The following is a 21427-nucleotide window of genomic DNA, read 5'->3' on the forward strand; positions in this document are numbered from 1 at the left end:
ATGTATCTAAGCTATATGACAGCCATATGTATCTAAGCTATATGGCAGCTATATGTATCTAAGCTATATGACAGCTCTATGTATCTAAGCTATGTGACCCAACTATATGTATCTAAGCTATATGACAGCTATATGTATCTAAGCTATATGACAGCTATATGTATCTAAGCTATATGGCAGCTATATGTATCTAAGCTATATGACAGCTCTATGTATCTAAGCTATATGACATTTACTGGCCAAGGAAGAAGCCACAGCACCGAAGCCTCTTCAGCAGGGCTGCCAGAAGTCAGACCCCCACCAATTAGATACTGATGGCTTATCCTGGAAAATGCCTTTAATGCAATAATACAGATATACTATACTAAGCAATAACATAATAGAGAGGATTAGTTTGGCAATCTAGTGAATTTAACAATTTTTCTTTCAGATCTGGCAGGTACCAGACTTGGAGTCTGTGGTTTTAAAATGAAGAAACTGTAAATTTTATAAGTCTTTGCTCTGTGGTCAGGCTTGCTGAGTGCTGTGTCTGAAGTCAGGTGGCTTATGTGTCAGTGGTAGACCTAAAAGCTTTGTTCCGAGCCTGTCCGTACATTAGGACCTCGATCACCAGCTTTAAATGTAGAAGTTATTTCCACTTGGCTGAGTCGGTTCTGGAGGAAGGCCAGTTAAGTAGGCTGTAGCCCTGGAGGTCCTTCCAACATGAAAGGTTTACATTTCGGGTTCTACATCCAGATTTTTTTAATGTGGAGTTGTTAGGAAATAGCTTAATTTATTATTTAGGAAAATTTTAAATTACAGTTGGACTTATTCCACGTGAATCTTAGGAACTGAAGTGTTACAGTAGAGACCGCGATTTCAGAAGTAGCAATGACATGATCAATGGGACCTTTGTTTTGCGCTGCTGCAAAAAACATTGTTTATCGGTCTCTATCCAAGAACTTGTTGTCTATCAGTTTCAGTAATATTTCATGTGAAATGATCACAAGGAATGCAGTTTTTTTTGTGGGAGGCGGAGGGATCCTTACACACAAGACATTACAAAACAGGGGCACAGTTTTAAAGGGGTTGGCCGAGTGTTTAATACTGATGACTAGAGTTGAGTGAATCGAATCCAACGAAGTGGAATTCTATCCGAATTTCAGGATAAATTCGATTTGCCGCGAAGCTGAATTTCCTTGTGCTTTCTGGTAGCGTATTGATTTAACCTGAAATAGTGTAAAAAACAAAAAAAAATCATACTTATCTCCTCCATTTGCTCTCGATGGCCCAGCTGGCGTGACAATGTCATCTTGGTCCGTGCAAGATTTTGCGCCAGATCTTCAAGCAAGATGGCAGCGGCCGGCCCGTTGTGAGCAAATGGAGGTGGTAAGTATGATAAAAAATAAATAATTCTCTTACTTTTACAGTTTTTACTCTCAGATGCTGTGATCATGTATGATCGAGGGAGGGGGGGGGGGGTTTACCGGAAATCAGACTCGGACAACCCCTGGAGGCAAATATGCAGCACCAATTTCATTTCAGCCATGATGAGGCCTAGGGGCCCTTCTGTCACGAAGGCAGACATCAGTATTACATAGACATTTTGCATTGGGGTACAGGCAAGAGAGGATACCAACACCCAACCCTGTGCAATAACATTAGCATATATTAATTCCTTGATTTCCAGCTCCGACAATGGTGGTACGTATGGCATGATCAGCCCTCAGCTTAACTGGCTGAAACCTACTTATAGTGGTGCTTGAAAGTTTGTGAATTCATAATTTTCGATATTTCTCCATAAATGTGAACTAAAACTACATCAGATTTGCACACCAGTACTAAAAGTAGATAAAAAAAAATAAATCAAACAAATGACTCAGAAATATTACACCTGGTCATTTGTTTATTGAGGAAAATGACCCATGAGGAAAATAGTCTTAGGCCTCTTGCACACAACCGTATGGCTTTTTCAGTATTTTGCGGTCTGCAAAAAACGGATCCGCAAAAAAAAACCGACGGAAATGGAAGACATATGGAGTACCTTGCGTTTTTTTTGCGGATCTATTGAAATGATGGAACGCAAAAACCGGAACCTAAACGGAAAAAAAAAACTTTCATGTGCAAGAGGCCTTAGGCTACTTTCACACCTGCGCTTGGTGCGGATCCGTCTGGTAGCTGCACAGATGGATCCGTACCTATATTGCAAACGCTTGTATCCGTTCAGAACGGATCCATTTGCATTATTCTTTTTAAAAAAAGTCTATGTCAAAACGGATCCGTCCTGACTTACATTGAAAGTCAATGGGGGACGGATCCGTTTTCAACTGCACCATATCGTGTCAGTGAAAACGGATCCGTCCCCAATGACTTACATTGTAAGTCAGGACGGATCCGTTTGGCTCCGCATCGCTAGGCGGACACCAAAATGCTGCAAGCAGCGTTTTGGTGTCCGCATCCAGAGCGGAATGGAGGCTAGAACGGAGCCAAACTGATGCATTCTGAACGTATCCTTATCCATTCAGAATGCATTGGGGCTGAATTGATCCTGTTTTGACCCGTTTGTGAGAGCCCTGAAATGGATCTCACAAGCGGATCGAGAAACGCCAGTGTGAAAGTAGCCTAAGTTGTTTATCTGACCAAACCCCATTTGTGATGTCACAGCAGTTTCCTTCTCTGAAACCTACATGTGATGTCACATTTACCTGATGGAAACACACTTGTGATGTCATAGTACAGGGTGGACCATTTATATGGATACACCTTAATAAAATGGGAATGGTTGGTGATATTAACTTCCTGTTTGTGGCACATTAGTATATGTGAGGGGGGTAAGCTTTTCAAGATGGGTGGTGACCATGGCGGCCATTTTAATGTCGGCCATTTTGAATCCAACTTTTGTTTTTCCAATAGGAAGAGGGTCATGTGACACATCAAACTTATTGGGGATTTCACAAGAAAAACAATGGTGTGCTTGGTTTTAACGTAACTTTATTCTTTCATGAGTTATTTACAAGTTTCTGACCACTTATAAAATGTGTTCAATGTGCTGCCCATTGTGTTGGATTGTCAATGCAACCCTCTTCTCCCACTCTTCACACACTGATAGCAACACCGCAGGAGAAATGCTAGCACAGGCTTCCAGTATCCGTAGTTTCAGGTGCTGCACATCTCGTATCTTCACAGCATATGCTGTGATGTCATAGTAGTTTATCTGATGGAAACACAGTTGTGATGTCATAGTAGTTTATCTAATGGAAACACACTTGTGATGTCATAGTAGTTTATCTGATGGAAGCATACTTTTGATGTCATAGTAGTTTATCTGATGGAATTACACTTGTGATGTCATAGTAGTTTATCTGATGGAAACACACTTGTGATGTCATAGTAGTTTATCTGATGGAAACACACTTGTGATGTCATAGTAGTTTATCTGATGGAAGCACACTTGTGATGTCATAGTAGTTTATCTGATGGAAACACACTTGTGATGTCATAGTAGTTTATCTGATGGAAACACATTTGTGATGTCATAGTAGTTTATCTGATGGAAACACACTTGTGATGTCATAGTAGTTTATCTGATGGAAACACACTTGTGATGTCATAGTAGTTTATCTGATGGAAACACACTTGTGATGTCATAGTAGTTTATCTGATGGAAACACTTGTGATGTCATAGTAGTTTATCTGATGGAAACACACTTGTGATGTCATAGTAGTTTATCTGATGGAAACACACTTGTGATGTCATAATAGTTTATCTGATGGAAACACACTTGTGATGTCATAGTAGTTTATCTGATGGAAACACACTTGTGATGTCATAGAAGTTTATCTGATGGAAACACACTTGTGATGACATATTAGTTTATCTGATGGAATTACACTTGTGATGTCATAGTATCACAGCATACTACCTCTTTGAGACTCACTTAAACTAAGGGCAACATAAATAAGTGACTGATTCTCTTAGCAAAATGCTGGGTCACTTTCTTTAATTGACCCAGTCAATCTGCCAACATCTTGTATTAAAAAGCTCCAGCTGATAATGATGAGTCATGAATATTCATGAGCTCCTGACTCTCCCCGCCCACCTGCTGCTGAATGACAGTTTGTTTCCATATGAATCAGCAGCAGGTGGGCAGGGGAGTGGCTATAGCTCTGAATTAAATATACGCTGGACTCAATGACATCATGCCGGACTCGAATCAGCTCATTAGCATGCGGCATGCTGCATCTTCGTGTGTATATTATGAGGTAACCATCTGTCACACCGGTAAGTGAATACATCTAAGGCACTTTTTAGTAGTTAATGATTGTATATAATTAGTTAGATTATAATCAAATATCCACATGACAGGTTCCCTTTAACAGAAATACATTTGTGATGTCCCGAGATATTATATTACAGAGACCCACTTCTGATGTCACATTATTTTACCTTCCTGAAACCCTCTTGTCACAGCAGCTGACAGAGATTTGTGATGTCACAGCTACCTATTAGGCTACTTTCACACTAGCGTTCGATTGGATCCGTTCTGAACGGATCCGATCATATTAATGCAGACGGAGGCTCCGTTCAGAACGGATCCGTCTGCATTATATTGGCAAAAAAAAGCTAAGTGTGAAATTAGCCTGAGCGGATCCGTCCAGACTTTTACATTGAAAGTCAATGGGGGACGGATCCGTTTGAAGATTGAGCCATATTGTGGCATCTTCAAACGGATCCGTCCCCATTGACTTACACTGTAAGTCTGGACGGATCCGCACGCCTCCGCACGGCCAGGCGTTCAGGTGTCCGCCTGCTGAGCGGAGTGGAGCGGAGGCTGAACGCCGCCAGACTGATGCAGTCTGAGCGGATCCGCATCCATTCAGACTGCATCAGGGCTGGACGGAAGCGTTCGGGTCCGCTCGTGAGCCCCTTCAAACGGAGCTCACGAGCGGACAGCCGAACGCTAGTGTGAAACTAGCCTTACCTACAGCAGCTATAAACAACAGTATGTGAGTCCTTGATACCCAACTCCTAATTTCATGGTACATAAGCCTAGCTAGAAAATAAGCTGTTATGTTATCTAACAGATAAATGGAACTACTATGATGTTGGATCCTTTTGCCAGCATGGCCTCTGTATAGCTGCAAAGGTTGTAAAAGCAGTATGTGCCCCGGGGAACTTCAAGTTATATCTTTGTCACAAGGCAAATCCTTGTGACTGCTTGTGCCATAAACTACAATATCATCACTCCCATCATTGTCTTATTACAAGGCATCCAGCTTGGGATCCACTAGTAGTCAGTGTTATCATTGTCAATAGGTAGAGTGTTAACCTGTAACTGCCCTTCTGTACACCGCCGGGTCACATACCTGTGCCATAGAGACACAGCAACACTGTGAAGATTTCAAGGGCTATACATTTTTACTTAAGTAACGGATAGTATGTGATAACAGACACGTGCATAAAAACTCTACCAAAGAATAACACACAAATTATATTGCACAATGGTAATACTGTTTGGATAAGAGCTCTCTGAGCCACCTAATGATCAAGTCTGGTACTGCACTATTATAATAAATTTGACTAATACATGGAATATCTAGTAGATGTCTATAAACAGAAAACAGAGTAAAATATCACTCCAGTCCCAAATTTATTGCAATGCCTTTATGTACAAGTTGTACAAGCCTCATTATTTTTGATTTGTCATTAATGGGATACTACCATCAATTATTCTGTCACATTAACAACCTCCATGAGATTATTATTTTTTATTAAAAATATTGATAGTTTTTTTTATATATAAGTCTTGCTCTCATTCTAAGTATTCAACTTCCTGTCCTGTCTCCTTAACTTCCTATTTGGACCTTTAGCACAGCAAACAGCCTCACTTAACTTTTCCAATGAGACAGATCCCCCTATAGTGACTCATATTAGAGAATGAGAGCATCTCAGATTACACTAATCGATGCATTACTCATCTGTGGACATCTTTACCTGGGCCTATCAAGCAGTCATACTGTCTTGCGAATTCAACACCTACTATTATCATGAGGATTACCCTTTAGATGACATATTCCCCTCACAGCAGCTGTAAGTTGACAATGAGTTCTCCGTCGACAAAGGAATTTTTTTTTAACTCTCTGTGCTGGCTACTGCAGACGGACAATATTTTGTATTTGATTTTTAATGGTATAGAACTGCAGAAATGAAAAACAGCCAAAAATAAAAAAAAGTTTACTATGAATTTAAAGTTCTAAAAACTACTGTTTTCTGATTGAAGTATCCCTTTAAGAAAGCATCAGGATAATTTCCCAAGTCCAATGATTATGTGAAAATTCCTGACTCATAAGTGTCTTAAAGTGGCCAAAAGGGAAAAAAAACTATTTTGAGGTCATTAATATATTTAAGTGCAATCCATTAAATCCAATGTTATTGACCTTGACATAAACACTGGGTTAAAAATGATGATTTTTCCTGTAGTGTTGCTTATGAAGGTATTTTATTATTCATCTGGAACAACGTTCACATTTTTGCATTCCCACTTGTGTTAATTAAAAAAGTTATATTCTATTTTCTCAATCATAAAATAAGTAAGCACTCCATTTGGCCAGCGCTGAAGCCTTAGGCTGTCTCAACAGCCACCAAATGGGATTTATATTACTTCCGAAGGAATGAAACTGAACAAAATATCTGTCCAAGGGCTTGACATGGACCACAGTCAAATTTATGGCAATAAGGAGGCTAAAGATAATTCACATTGGGAGCCCCATGATTCATAGCACTAGAGAAAGAGACGTTAATGTATAGACCATTGCGTTATCATGAGAGGTCCACAGTGCATATTGTTCAAAAATATTTCCATAATAATTTCAGTATTTCTATATTTTTCAGATTTTTGTACTTTTTAGTTACAAGTAGAATTATTTATGGGCTCAGTTGAGGATTAACAGTAAAACAATTTATCAGTCTGCCAAGAGTTATTTTACTATGTGAATCAAGAGAAAAGAAATTCTGAACTAAAAACATTGTGCATAAAAGAAACTTTTAAATACTAGTTAACATACTAAAAAAATTACAAAAATCAGACCAATTATTGATTTCAAATAGTCAAATAATAATGATAATAATAATAAAAAACATATAGAAGAGAATGAAGCATCATTAAGGCACGTACTCAACCACTTGCCATGATTAATAAAAATAATAAAAATCAGACATCATACAGTACATGACACTCTGTTTCTAACAAAGCTAGAACCAGCCCTGTACCTCACATGGATCCAGAGATCTCCCAATTCATGGGTACAATTGTTTTACTAGATTTATTTCAAGATGGAAGTTCAGGAGGCGTATCTTTTCTCAAGGTCTGTGTCTTTTTTTGCTTTTGATGCTGATGGCAGTTGAAGGATGTAAATGAGCATGCGTTTCCACCTCAGTGAGGTGGTCCGAGAAATTGTGAAAAGAACAAACAGCAGGTGGAGCTATACAGATGGATTTCACTGAATAACTCAGCTATAATACATATTTAATTACAGACAAATCTGATCCAGGTGTTGTTTGAAAAAATGTAGAATGTTTTTGTGGACAACCTCTTTAAGCTGGCCATACACATTAGACAAAAGTTGGCTTGAATGGCCAATTTTTTGGCCATTTGGGATGACTGTCCTGAATGCCCATAAATCACAAATTCTGCTGTGAAATGTTTCTCTTATGACTCTAAGGGTACAACCACATGGTCAGGTTTCCTGATGCAGGTTTGGAAGCTAAATTCAGGAGTGGATCATAAAAGAAGAGAAAGTATAAAGGACAGATACGACATCCTCTTTTTTCAATCTGCTCTTTTTTTTGGCTTCCAAAATTGCATCAGGAAACTAGACCGTTTGGCCGTACCAAACACAGTAGAATCGTTCTGTAATTCTGGCCAGAGCTGGATGACAACAGGGTAAAATGCCCCAGGGGCCTCCACAATCTAATGGCCTCCACCACCTTGCTCCAGACAGTCATAGTTTTGGGCGGTGAAATATATTCTTTTGTAGTAGTTTTTATTGGACTATTGTTTGTAAACTTTGTCCCTTTCCTTCCTTACCCAACAAGGGGCAACAACAGACTTGGATCAGACCTTGACTAAAAGTGGCTCCGTTTTGTAGTTGCGTCCAAAATAATCGAAGGCAGGGCAATACCATATTGTGGCACATTATACCACCCCAACAGAGTCAAATACCACAGTCCATCATAAAATACTGCCAGCAGCACAAAACACATCCCCAAAAACCTTAATTGGCTGGCCAATCCGCTCCTGACTGTAGAAGTAATTATGGTGGCCATACTTGATTTTACCACTGGTGTAACCTAAAACTCCTGATCCCCAGTGAAAGATTTGTATTGTCATGTGTCATTTAAAATACTATAGTGCTTTAAGTGGTAGAGGAGCATCTGGGTCCCTTTGGGGACAAGTGTGAATTTTACCTCTGCACCCCTATTTCTATGTCTCAGGCTTTCACATACATTTCCTATTTTCGAGCACTTGCAGAAGACTTGAGGACTTTTATATTGGTGTTTATTTTTAATTGCATTTTTTATATAAATACTTTATTTTTAATATTAGATGTGCATTCTTAAAAGGTAAATTTACAGAGTAACTGCATTTTTACACAATTTTTGTTATTTTATAGTGACATTCCAGAAGTTCTCATTGGTGGGGCAGAGCCCTGTGCCCCTTCAGCTGTGATCAGTTCTTCTCCTTAGCTGAGGATAGGCAAATAGATATCTAACAAGCTAATAGGAAAAGACAATAACAACCAAAGGGTCAGACAGATGAGCACTTCTGCCCCTTCATTTCAATGGTGGATGAGGTTTCAGACCCCAACCATTCAAAACTTCTGACAAATCTCAATGATGTGTCAAAGTGCAGTTACTCTTTAAAGGGGTTATTCAATGATTAATGTAAACAATGAAAATCAAACATCATATAGTACATGATGAGCCCTATATCTCACATGGATCCAGATATCTCCCTATTCATGGGTCCAATTGCTCAGCTCGATTAATTTCAGGCTGGCAGCTCAGGGGATGTGCCTCGATTCAGGGGGCAAGTCCTTTCTGCTGCAGCCGGTGGCAGTTGACAGATGGAACGTAGCATGTGCATCTACTTCACTAAGGTGGATAGAGAAATTAGAAAAACAGCAAACAGCAGGTGGCGTATATAGACACATTTCACTAAATAACAGTGGATATACAAAATTTAATGTAATTATAAAAATATTCAGATTAAGGTGCTGATTTGAAAACAGTAGGATATTTTTCATGGGACAACCAATTTAAGCACTGATGACCATTTGTTCTGCAGTTTTTAGGATTACTGGGAGGATGGGAGGTGAACTCCTCCCATTGCACATTGATGACCTACGTGTCATTGGGGATCAATATCAAATCTCAGAACCTCTATAAAAATTGGCCTGGTATAGGCCAGCCTTGCATAGCCTGTTTGTCAATACTGTGCGCCCCTTGCCCCTTTTTCCAAAAAAATTTAATTTCTATTGGCGAAAGTATGGACTGAACTAAAGCAGAATTTCTAAACTGGAGCCTTGTCAGTAAAGACATGTCATCTTCATTCTAGGTTCTTTATCAAGGAAAGAATGGGGGATTTGCTTGGGAGTATACATTACCCTTATCTACAAATGAAGAAAGACCGGTGAAGAAAACCAGTTTTGCATGGGCCCCTATGTATACCGAATGTGCTGTGTCATGTGGTGGGGGTAAGCAATTTTTTTCTCAATGCATGGTATGAAATACTTTTATAGAATCTAAGGCAGGGGTGTAGCTCAGGGGGTGCACAGGTAGCGATAGCCTCTGGACCTAACATTAGAAGACGTTAAAAGGGGCACATGGTAGGTGCACGTCCTGTTACAGATTTTACACTTGGGTTGAACCACTGACCTTATAGCTAGTGTGTCTGCACCTATTCATATCGTATTTTATGCGTTTTACTGTATGTGTTATAGTGTTCTCTAAAGCGACTTCACCCATTATGATTTTTTTTTTTTTCCAGCGATGACCCATTATGTACACAAGTCATAATTTTATAGGGATTGTACAGGGTTATACAATGAAGACGGCTTTCTTCCTTGTGTCTGGTATTGCAGGACAGGTCAATTGAACAGAATGGGGCTCAGCTGCAATACCACATACTACCTGTGGACAGATGTGGCACTGTTTCGGGAAGAAAGCAGACATGTTTTTTTTTAATCCTGTACAAACTTTTTAATTGTAATCTATCTAATAATACTGAATATTTAATAATGCATGCTATATTAAATATCATATACTGTTCTGTATATCAATAAGTATTGGGTATTAATGAGACTTTCTATATTTTTAAGGTCAAATGAATGTGAAACTTGTGTGTTTGCAAGATCTCCAAATTCAAGTTAATTTCAGCATGTGTGGCTTGTTGAGCAAACCTCTCCTGGAACCAAGATTGTGCAATACCCAACCATGTCCAGCCTAGTGAGTAGCCTTCAGTAATCCAATTTCTGTCTACCAGGGGCGGACTGGGAACTTAAAGTGGCCCTGGATAAAAATACCCCCAAAAAGTAGCCCCATTTTGTAGTTCCAAATTGATGGAAGGGGAGCCAGGAATACCATATTGTGGCACATTATACCACCCTAACAGAGCCAAAAACCACAGTCCATCACAAAATACTGCCAGCAGCACAAAATACATCCCCAAAAACTTCCACTGGCTGGCCGTGAGGAGGGCCGAGGCGGCCTCCTGGGCATTGGCCGACTGGGAAATTTCCCTGTAAGGTCCATGGCCAATCCGCCCCTGCTGTCTACAGTATCTATCTATCTATCTATCTATCTATCTATCTATCATCTATCTATCATGCCTTTCTGATATATGTTTTCTAAGACTTTATTATTGTTGCTTATAGTTGGTCAACTGGCCAGTGGAGTCCATGTAGTGCTTCTTGCGGTGGCGGCCAACAAACCAGGACTATTAAGTGTCTCCAAAAAAAGATCATGCAGGGTGAGGAATTGGTTGGACACTCCAACTGCCCAGTGACTACTCCCATCCAAGTCCAAAAGTGCAATATCCAGGACTGTCCAGCAGAATGGAGCACTGGACCCTGGTCTCAGGTATAATGAGAAAGAGTTCTTGAAGAAGATAGAATAGGTCTTGATTTATTTTATTAGCCTTGTTGCCTTTCTGTTGGTTATGTAGCATTTTTGTTGGAGGTTATGTAATCATTATAGACTTTTAGAAAGCCACAATCTTCTCTGCATTATATGTATAATTTTTTTTTTACAGTTAGAGAGGTTGTCCAAACAGTTTTTTTTTTAATGGGTCAAAATTAAATAAAAAAGTTATGCCTCACAGACCCTAATTGTTCTTGCTGATATCTACTTCCTGGTCCCTACTGACACATAGGAAATAACTGCACGTGGTCATTTTCTGTGTGTCGAGTGGAAAACTAGAGGTGGATTGGTGAGGTGAGTGTCAATTTTTTTTATGCCATTCTACCTTAAAGAAGTACTTACTGGACAACCCCTTTAAAAGGACTTCATGGGTTCTTTGTAGTGTTCTGAAGCATTACATGGTACCCAGTGAAATCCACTAAGGCCTTCTAGATCAGAAATGGTGTGTGACTCTGGTTTTGGGTCAAAGAAGTAAAAGGAGTCCAATAATAAACTAATTTTCTTCACATTAAGGCCAGTCATATTATATATGCAATAAAACTTATCCAGACATGGAATCCATCAATCAGTATATATTAAAAGTTTAGAGGTCTACTCATGAACAAGTACATTTTAGGTACAGCATCCCTGAAAGAAAGGTTGTCATATACTTGATTAATAATACAGGGGATACACCCCGGCCTAATAAAAGCATCAATGACAAAAAATTCTTAGATAGTAAATTTATCTGAATTAATATTGTTCTCAAGAGCCATGCAATGTCTCCTAGGCCTTGTAATAAGCCAGGTCTTGTAGCTGTCACAAGTTAAGTAAAGGTGCATCGGCCAAGCTGTCTGGTTTCATGACTGAGACACTCAATGTAGAGATTTATTTTGGGGAACAGTAAGCTTAGAAAAATTCCGCCTTGGCTTCATACTGACTCCAAAGACCTAAGGTGTTCACCTCTGATATATATCCATGTAAGTAAGCCTTGCTAATGTCATGTTAATATAATCTTTGTCCATGAGCTATGCATCTTAATGTCTGACAGCTTGCATTCCTCATCCATTCCAGTGCTCCCGATCTTGTGGAAAGGGAATTAAGAAACGAGAAGTTTATTGCAGAAGTGTCAACTTGGAGAAATATAAAATACTTCCAGAAAACCTGTGCATAGCCAACTCAAAGCCGGAGTCCACTGAGAGCTGTATGTTAGCACGCTGCCAGAAAAATGACAAATTGCAGTGGGTGATATCTGCATGGACTGAGGTAACCTACATAAAAATCTATGTAAATATTAGAATACATTACAAAGTTTTGTTTTGCTTTTTATTAGTCTTTAATTGATGTTTGAATGCTTGTCCTCATTTTGGCAATGATAGCAAGTATGTTACAGTAATGGGTGTGGAAGCATTGTGTCAACCAACCAGTTTGAATCTGGACTAAACCTAAAGGCATTATCCTGGCAGTTCAGTGGTATTAATCTTTTAGCCCCTATACAGGGATCTGTACTTCGCTGCAGGGAACCACCAGACTGCTACCTCCAGTATGGGTGACAGCTGACCTATGGGGGGGTCAAAGACACTGTTGCAAGGCATCGAAGGATCAGTCAAAACATGTAGTCAGAAACAGGCGGAGGTCAGGGCAGGCTGAGTCTGTACAAATCCGAGAAAGTGGTCCAACTTCAAGGCTGGCAGTGGAGGAAAACAGGCATTGGTCAGTACACAAGCAGACAACAGGAAATAGCGCACCATAGCAAGGAACGTGGCAAACTAAGACCCTAATTGCTCTAGCATGGAAATGAGGTCAGCAGCACAGAGTCATAGCAGAAGATGATTAGCAATTAGAAGCAGTTGTGCAGAAACACACAGGGGATAAGGGGAATGGTAGTGAAGGCAAAACATGGGAGTAGTAGTTGCTCAATGAGTAATGTTCCTAGTGGAAGTAGCAGAGCAGTGGCAGACCCAATGTAGCAATGTAAATTATAAGGTGGAGAATAACTAGCAACTAATGTGAGTATAAAATCTCCCATGCCTTTTAGACTATCATCAGCCAAGCCCTCTATTTTTGGTGGTAAGAGTATAATGTGTATGGTGGCCTCCAGACCTTCCACCGATAGATGATGTTGGGGAAGTTGGGTGGTTAACGCTCAATCCTTTTGTTCTCCAGGGAGATATATCACCGTCAGAGTTGCCTGACAGTGACTTTCTCTCTCTATAGAAAACACATACCTGCCTGAATTGAGCATGCATGTGTAATTGTGGAGTCAGGAGAGACTGCGGTCACTTGTACAAGCATCGGTGCAACAGCTGTTGAAGGTGCATTGGCACTTTTAGAAGCACAAAATATCTTTTCCTCTATGTAAAAGGTTTGTCCATATGGAAGAACATATTAAAAAAGCTGAATGTCTTTAAAAAGTTCAAATATTAATGTTTAAATTTTCAATCCGTCTCTCTTCAGATGCTGAAATATTTATTAGAGGGCGTGTTTATTTTTGCTGAAAATATAGCAGATCATAACATAGCTCTATGGATCTCATAAAAGGGAAGGAGCAGACCAACATACATACCAAAAACTCATTAAAGTAGATCTTAGAGTAAATAAGTTTTGACAGGGCATGATAAGGGCAACAACTGAATTTTTTGCTTTTGCTTGTAAATCAAGAAGAAAGGATCTAAAAATATGTCACAAATGTGTCAAAATATCTGCAGATAAATTCCTGTATGTCATTTTTAGATATAGAAATGCGTTGGATATTTGGTAATTTAGTGGATAGTTGATTTTATTTAATGTTATTAATAAATTACCATTTGCTTCTCCATAGTGTTCAGCAACATGTGGTCCTGGTGTAAAAAAGCGTGAACTGAAGTGTGGAGAGCAAGACAGTCATGGTAAACTTGTGACTGTTCCTCAGAGAAGATGCCGTAGTCTCAGAAAAGTGAATATACCCCTGGAGCAGTCGTGCAATAGCAAACCATGCCCTGTGGAGTCGCCCTACTCTGCATTTTATGGATGGCATACATCATCATGGCAACCGGTAAATCCTTTATCCTTATGCCACAAAAACATTAGTTGCTGAAAACGTTATTTTATATATAAGTATAAAATAAGTAAAAAATGAAAACCTATGTATACAATGCATGTAACGAGAACATGTGTCTATTCTGATCAGTGTACAGTTACATGTGGTGGAGGCGTGCAGATGCGAAATGTCCAGTGTCTTCATCAAGGTAGACCTGTGGTAGGATGTCTGCCTCATCAGAAGCCATCAACTTCCCAAGCTTGCAACATGAACTTCTGTCCTTCTTCAGGAACCAAAGGTATGGATTCAAAAAATCAAGGAATTTCTTAGGAGAGGTTGTCCAAGGGTATTTTTCGAATTTTTTTCTGACTTTCCGATGTTGCTGTGGTCCCTGATGCTCTCTACTTCCTGGTCCTGTCTGAAAACGCTTGAGCCAGGACCACAAAGTAGAGAGAAACAAAGACAGGCACAGTGTCGAAACAGCAGCAGCAACAGCAGGGAATGGGTGAGGGTGAATATGACTTCTTTTAACCCACTGTGAACCATGAAAATGCTTCCCTACCTGACCAAATAATATGGTCATGATTTACCAATAAACAAATGTGGGGGGTTCAGCCCGCACAACCCAGTATGCAGGTGCACATTGCTATGGCGAAATACAGATACAAACGCAAAAACACAAATGCAATCGCACTCTGCCTTGCCTTTATGCTGGATGTTGAATAAGGCATTGGTGTACATTTTGGCCAAAGCGTAATAAGCCACTCACCATGTCAAGGTCGCCTCCATGAGTGGTCCCTAACACGTTCCTACCTTTTATGGGCCATGACAGCCACACAAAGTCCAGGGAGCGCAGGTACAGCATGCACTCCAAGCACACTCTGCTTTTAACCCCGTCCGGTGCCATTACAGCTTTCATCGGATCCAGGGATGCAAGTACCAACATGCATGCTGAGCCCACTATATACCTCTCCTGGAGCCAAATGGCTACTGGTAGGTGCTATATAAGCAGACTCAGTTTTATACTGACTTTAAAACCAGTCTCCAGGGCATACTAGCTGGTCAGGTGTGCATGACTGCTTGGAGATCGCCACGACTCCAATATATACTACAAAGAAAAAAATGTGGGGGGTTCAGCCCGCACAACCCTGTATGCAGGTGCTCATTGCTATGGCGAAATACAGATACAAATGCAAAAACACAAATGCAATCGCACTCTGCAGCCATGCACACCTGACCAGTTAGTTTGCCCTGGAGGCTGGTTTTAAAGTCAGTATAAAACTGAGTCTGCTTATATAGCACCTACCAGTAGCAATTTGGCTCCAGGAGAAGTATATAGTGGGCTCAGCATGCATGTTGGTACTTGCATCCCTGGATCCGATGAAAACTGTAATGGTACCGGACGGGGTTAAAAGCAGAGTGTGCTTGGCGTGCATGCTGTACCTGCGCTCCCTGGACTTTGTGTGGCTGTCATGGCCCATAACAGGTAGGAACTAATGTTAGGGACCACTCATGAAGGCGACCTTGACGTGGTGAGTGGCTTATTACGCTTTGGCCAAAATGTACACCAATACCTTATTCAACATCCAGCATAAAGGCAGGGCAGAGTGCTGGTTTGCAGAGTGCGATTGCATTTGTGTTTTTATGATTTACCAATACCCTAGTATAGTGTTATAATTCTATACCGTGAGTGAATAATACTGTTAGAGTCTTGCTAAATAATACTGCCATACAATGGCCAAGCAATAATATCATACAGCTATACAATTACTAATTAATACCACCATATAGTGACCAAATAATTACTTAATACTGTGACTGAAGAGAAACACTATACCACCATACAGTAGCCAAATAGTTATTTAGTATATTGACTGAAAAGAAACACTGTACCACCATTTATTGGATCTGAGCAAAACAGTTGGTGTCTTCTCTGATTGTTCCCATTCAGTTTCCCTTTCTTCTCCATCTGGCCCAGACCATTATGAAGGCTTCTTCTAGCTCCCAAATTTTCTTCCATGGATATTTCTGTCTATTATTTTTTTGCACCCTTAATTCAGATAATACAATCTGATGACAACGTTATTGACTCAAAGCATTACCCTTAAAACAGTTCTGGCAGGGTGCCTTCATAACATGTCTGCACTCTTTGCAGAATCCCATTTGCATGCATTGATCAGGCATTATCCTGGTGGTGTAGGTATACCACCTGGATCAAATTGATTATAGGTGTATTGTATGTAGCTAAAAGGCCAAGCCTGTGTCCTTTATTGTGCTGACATATGGAACCAATGCAGATCTTTCATAATATAATGAGGCTTTTGAGTTTGGTCATAGAGGTCTACAATCTTATCATGGTGTAATTAAGCTCAAATTAGTGTACATAATTTTAAAATCTGCCCGACAAGTGAACCATGGCTTGGATAATTACAATTTGTTGGCCAAAGTCCTGATAAATATGAATGACAGATTTTCTAAGTAGCAAGAGACACAAAAGCAGGGGGCTTAATACATTACAACTAATGAATTGCTAATTATAAAGACATAAACATATAATTACAGGTTCAGACTGAACTGTGAGATTGAAAACATGGCAGATCAATCATAGGCTGCTGTGTCTGTAAATTGAAATATTTTTTAAAGTTTTTGGACAAAAAAAGATATTTTTTAATGTTTCTTGCAGTGTTTTTATGATATGATATTTATCATAGGGCGATGCAGTTTGTTGCAGTTTGTTGCAGTTTGCTGCAGTTTGGTTTCCGTCCTGGGATGTGGAGAAAAACGGGGAGCAAGTCAATGGGGACTGATCCGTTTTCTCTGACACAATCTGACACAATAGAAAACTGATCCGTCCCCCATTGACTTTAAAAGGAGTTCATGACAGATCCATCTTGGCGTTAATAACGGATGCAGATGGTTGTATTATCAGTAACGGAAACGTTTTTGCTGAACCCTGCCGGATCCTGCAAAAACTATAGTGTGAAAGTATCCCAAGGGGGGACATGATTAACCTGTACAGATATATAAACGGACCATACAAAACATATCGAGAAAAGCTATTCTGTGTAAACCCCCTAAAAAAACAAGGGGCCACTCCCTACTCTTGGAGAAAAAAAGGTTCAGTCATAAGAGACGACAAGCATTCTGTACAGTAAGGGCTGCAAACCTCTGTAATAGCCTGCCACAGCAGCTGGTCACAGCAAATACAGGAGATGGCTTCATGAAAGGTTTATATTACTTTTTAATTCAAAATAACATTGACTCTAATGACAATATAAAGAAATAATGTTCTGCACGCACTTTCCCTTTGGCCCAACCCCTTTTTAAAAGGAAGATGGATGTTGATTCAGGAATTTGTTCCGTGGATCAATATAGCAGGATTGCAATTCAAACTTGGTGGACTTTTGTCTTTTTCCAACCTTAAAGGGGTTATCCCATCATAATGATCACTGTTAAATCTGTTAATGATTTGACAGTGATCATTTTTGTAAATATACTTTATTAACAAATCCCCACCGTTTAGGATAAAATTCATACCCACTTACCTGATTGTTGTGACTCGGTCTCCCCTGGTTACGACCATTGTTCTTCTCCAAAAGCCGGAAGGTCGCGCTTGCCCAGAAGACGACTCCTTTTCTCCCGGCCGGTCCGCTCGCTGTTCTGAACGCGCACGCTGCCGCGCATGCGCGACAGTGACTTCTTCCCAACCAGAATAGTACAGAGCTGCGAACGCGCACGCCGGCTCTGTAGGAATAAGTCACCATTGCGCATGCGCGGCGGCGTGCGCATTCAGTCCAGCGCGCGGCACGGCCGGGAGAAGACTTCAATCAAGATGAAGCCCGCCCCCAGCCAGAATCCAGGAAGTGAACGCGCGTTGGCAGCAGGTAAGTATGAAAATGCTTAGTGGGATAACCCCTTTAACAACTATGTAACTATGATGTTTTCTTTAAAATCATGAAGGTAAAAGATCATGTAATAATGTCTCACTTTCCCGCTTTACAGAAGATCCATCGTGTGTGGACTACTTCAGCTGGTGCTCCCTTGTCCCTCAACATGGAGTTTGCAACCACAAGTTTTATGGGAAGCAATGTTGTAAGTCTTGCACGAGAAAGAAACACTACAGTGACACTGGATGACCTCCTGGTATTGGCCATGACTTGTCTTCACTGCAGAAAATTTCCTCTGAAATAGAAATTCATGCAACAAAAGTTAATAATCTCTGGAATATTGTTTGATCTTAAGGCTGGAAAATCACAGACAAATTCCAGACAATCAGATTTTTCTCTGATTAAAAGTTCCTAGGTGTATTCAAGCTACAAGCAAAACACTGAATTAGTACTGGAAGGAAACTCAATCCTGAGGAACCATGGCTGTGGTCTCTAGCAAAAGCACCACGATGAAATGTGTCCCTGAACTAGATGCCATGGCCTGCAGAAGATGCAAGAACTAAGTTCCACCAGAGGTCAGGCACAACTGGTAGAAGAGAAAGTCCATGTTTGTAAACCATGTGTGGCAGATATTCTGGTGGACTGTATCTGAATCTACAGATTGTTTTCTTCATGAGCCAATATGTAAAAAATGTTTGGACACAAATCGACTCTTATGAGAGGTCATGTGGTGGTTGGACATACAGTATATAAAACATTTGGTAGAAATGGAGATCTGTAATAATGGACTTTGTATTTCAAATATTTATCGTACATCTCATCCTTTAACCTGAATCTGGAGCCGTAAGATGGTCCTGCTTTGGTGCTTGTATGTAGGTGCTACTACTATTTGGTTAGCGTTAGAGATGGTGCTCTTTACCTTGCTGCTGGAGAAGCAGGGTGGTTATCTTGTGAACTTATGTTCTGAATTTACCTTCATATCAAATGTAAAATCAGATAATGAAATACATATGAACATACCACAGAACACTTTAGAATGAATGCTTGCCCTCAACTCGGGGAAACGGATGAGTTTTAGAACATATTGCCACATGGCTACATACACTACATGAGTTGCATTTCCTGACCACTGACTGTGTTATATCAATACAAATTTTTCCACAAATCAAGACGTGATCTCATGGAAAATGTCCTTTCTCAAGGAGGTTTTCAGTATGGGTGTTTATTATATTACGCATCTAGTTCTTGTCAAGGCAAGAGTGATCATACCATGGAGGTAGCCCTAAAGGAGCTTTGAGGGTTTGTGAAGAATGAGAGCTTCATCTTATGCTCATTCCACCTGCAGTTTTGGAAACTGCCTTTGACACAACTTCCAATGCCCATTAGATTAATGTCCAAAACTATGGGACTAGGACTGCACAACCTCTCATGTGTTTGGGAGCTTCCAATGTCTACTCTATGGCAGATGTCAGTGAAGTGAAGAATCAACCAGTTGGACTTCAACATGCATGATCCTTATGTTCTCAGGGGAGATAGGTATTTGCCAGAGAGGCTTACTCCTCTATCCCTGTTCAGAACACATACACATTGGTCGAAGTGAGCAGTTAATCCACAGTCAAGATGTATGGCCTGCCTAAGGAGGTGGTCATAAGGTTATGTAGTCCTTCACACCTACTGTAGTTGGGAATTTGATCTTGAATAGGAGCCGTAACTGATACTGAATGTGATAGGCATACAGTAAAGTTATTTCTCTGATAGAGCCATCTCTCATCTGTGTGTTCCACAGCTTCAAGGCAGTTGATGACTCATAAAATCTGTTTTTAAAAGAGTTGCAAAAAATTTGAATAAATGGTCTACTTTTTCCCTGAAACAGTGTTACATACCAAATACATCCATGGACAACAGGGACACTATTTCTGTAATCTTAGACAACCTCAATTAGATAAGTATTTACCAGGTAAAGATTCTGGTTCGAGACCTTTTCCTGACCACTTTAGTCAATCCCCTACAACTTTAAAAAACAAAATCTGTCTCTTTAAAATCTAAATTCCTTTAAGGGAAAAAAAAAAAGTCATAAAAAGCATAAAACAGTTGATTCAATTGCCAAAACCAGAAGGGCTCAGACATGGTTGTGTCCTACTATAATTTTATGAGGAGTGGCAATACAGATTATATTTATGGCATTCCGCTAAACACCACAAGTTATCGTTGATGAATGAAGTTTAGTTTAGCTGAAGCAGTAAATGTAATGTTTCAATTCCATGATTACTTAACTTAGCATTAATTTTAGACAGAGGTCACTTTTAATGAACATCTTTGAAAATGAAGAATGCCAAAAACATTTAAAAAAATATATTTTCAGAAGGAGATTTTATTGAGCAATTTGCCTTGTTATGTAAAATGAAATATGATGCTAAACATTACAATTTATTACATAGAAAAATACATGACTGGAATCATAATTAGGTTTTTCTCAAGTTTTTTTTATAATTTCCCTCCATTTTTTGAAATTTGGAATAATCAGCTCCCTCTACTTGTATTACACTGGGCCAGATCAAGATTAGTGGAGCCTAGGGTTGCCACCTTTTCTTATAGCCAAACCCAAACAGAAGGAAGGGAGGGGGCGTGTCTGAAGTCAGCGCCGCCCTGGGCTAGCATAGCATCACTCCCAGCTGATCGCTGTCCAGGTCATTCCAGTACGGGTGGCAACCCTAGGTAAAAAAAAAAAAATGTGGGAGTAATTTAAAGGGAGTAATTTAAAGGGAGTCACCAGGAAAGTCACTGGTGAACCAGGTACAATGTATTGTAGGGCTACCTCAGCTGAATGTAATGATACCTTTCATTTAGTGATCTGTTGCTTCATTATGGATAGAAAGTACTTTTAATCCATATGCAAATGTCTAGTTAAGTGCAAGGAGGGTAGGTCTAAGCCACTCTGTGCACCAATGCTCCACCTGCTTCCTCCCTATCCTTTTTGATTGACAGGGCCAGGTGATAGGACTATGCAGGGACCAATCAAGAAGGAGAGGGAGGGGCTGGCAGAGGAAGCAGTAGGAGAAAGAGTCCACAGAGAGGCTTGAGCCCACCCTTGGTGCACTTAACTGCTAATTTGCATATGGATTATAAAGGACTTTTTCTCCAGAATGATTTAACGGATCAGTAAGTGAAATGTATCAATATATTCCACTGATAAAACCTCACAAGGCATTGTACCTGGTTTACCAGTGAATTTCCTGGTGCAGACTCCCTTTAAAGGATTATTTTCAGGAATTTAAAGATGCAAATTTTGGAAGCAAACAGAAAATAAATCCTAACCTAATATGTCTCTGTACCTCAGCTCTCAGTGTACCATCTCCCTGCTTA

At 40.0% G+C, this 21427-nt stretch overlaps 1 protein-coding gene across 1 annotated transcript in view; it reads left to right on the top strand.

The window, feature by feature from the left end:
• Nucleotides 1-20879, top strand: part of ADAMTS18 (ADAM metallopeptidase with thrombospondin type 1 motif 18) — a 172629-nt gene extending 151750 nt beyond the window's left edge. Inside the window, exons 19-25 of the mRNA XM_044269301.1 lie at nt 9597-9735; nt 10360-10486; nt 10915-11119; nt 12233-12424; nt 13980-14192; nt 14328-14475; nt 18180-20879. Coding sequence (XP_044125236.1) covers nt 9597-9735; nt 10360-10486; nt 10915-11119; nt 12233-12424; nt 13980-14192; nt 14328-14475; nt 18180-18313 — 1158 coding nt within the window. The 3' untranslated portion in view covers nt 18314-20879. The remainder of the gene's footprint in view (nt 1-9596; nt 9736-10359; nt 10487-10914; nt 11120-12232; nt 12425-13979; nt 14193-14327; nt 14476-18179) is intronic.
• The last annotated feature ends 548 nt before the right edge of the window (nt 20880-21427 follow it).

This window comes from Bufo gargarizans, chromosome 10 (assembly GCF_014858855.1).
Source record: "Bufo gargarizans isolate SCDJY-AF-19 chromosome 10, ASM1485885v1, whole genome shotgun sequence".
In the NCBI taxonomy this organism is placed as follows: Eukaryota; Metazoa; Chordata; class Amphibia; order Anura; family Bufonidae; genus Bufo; species Bufo gargarizans.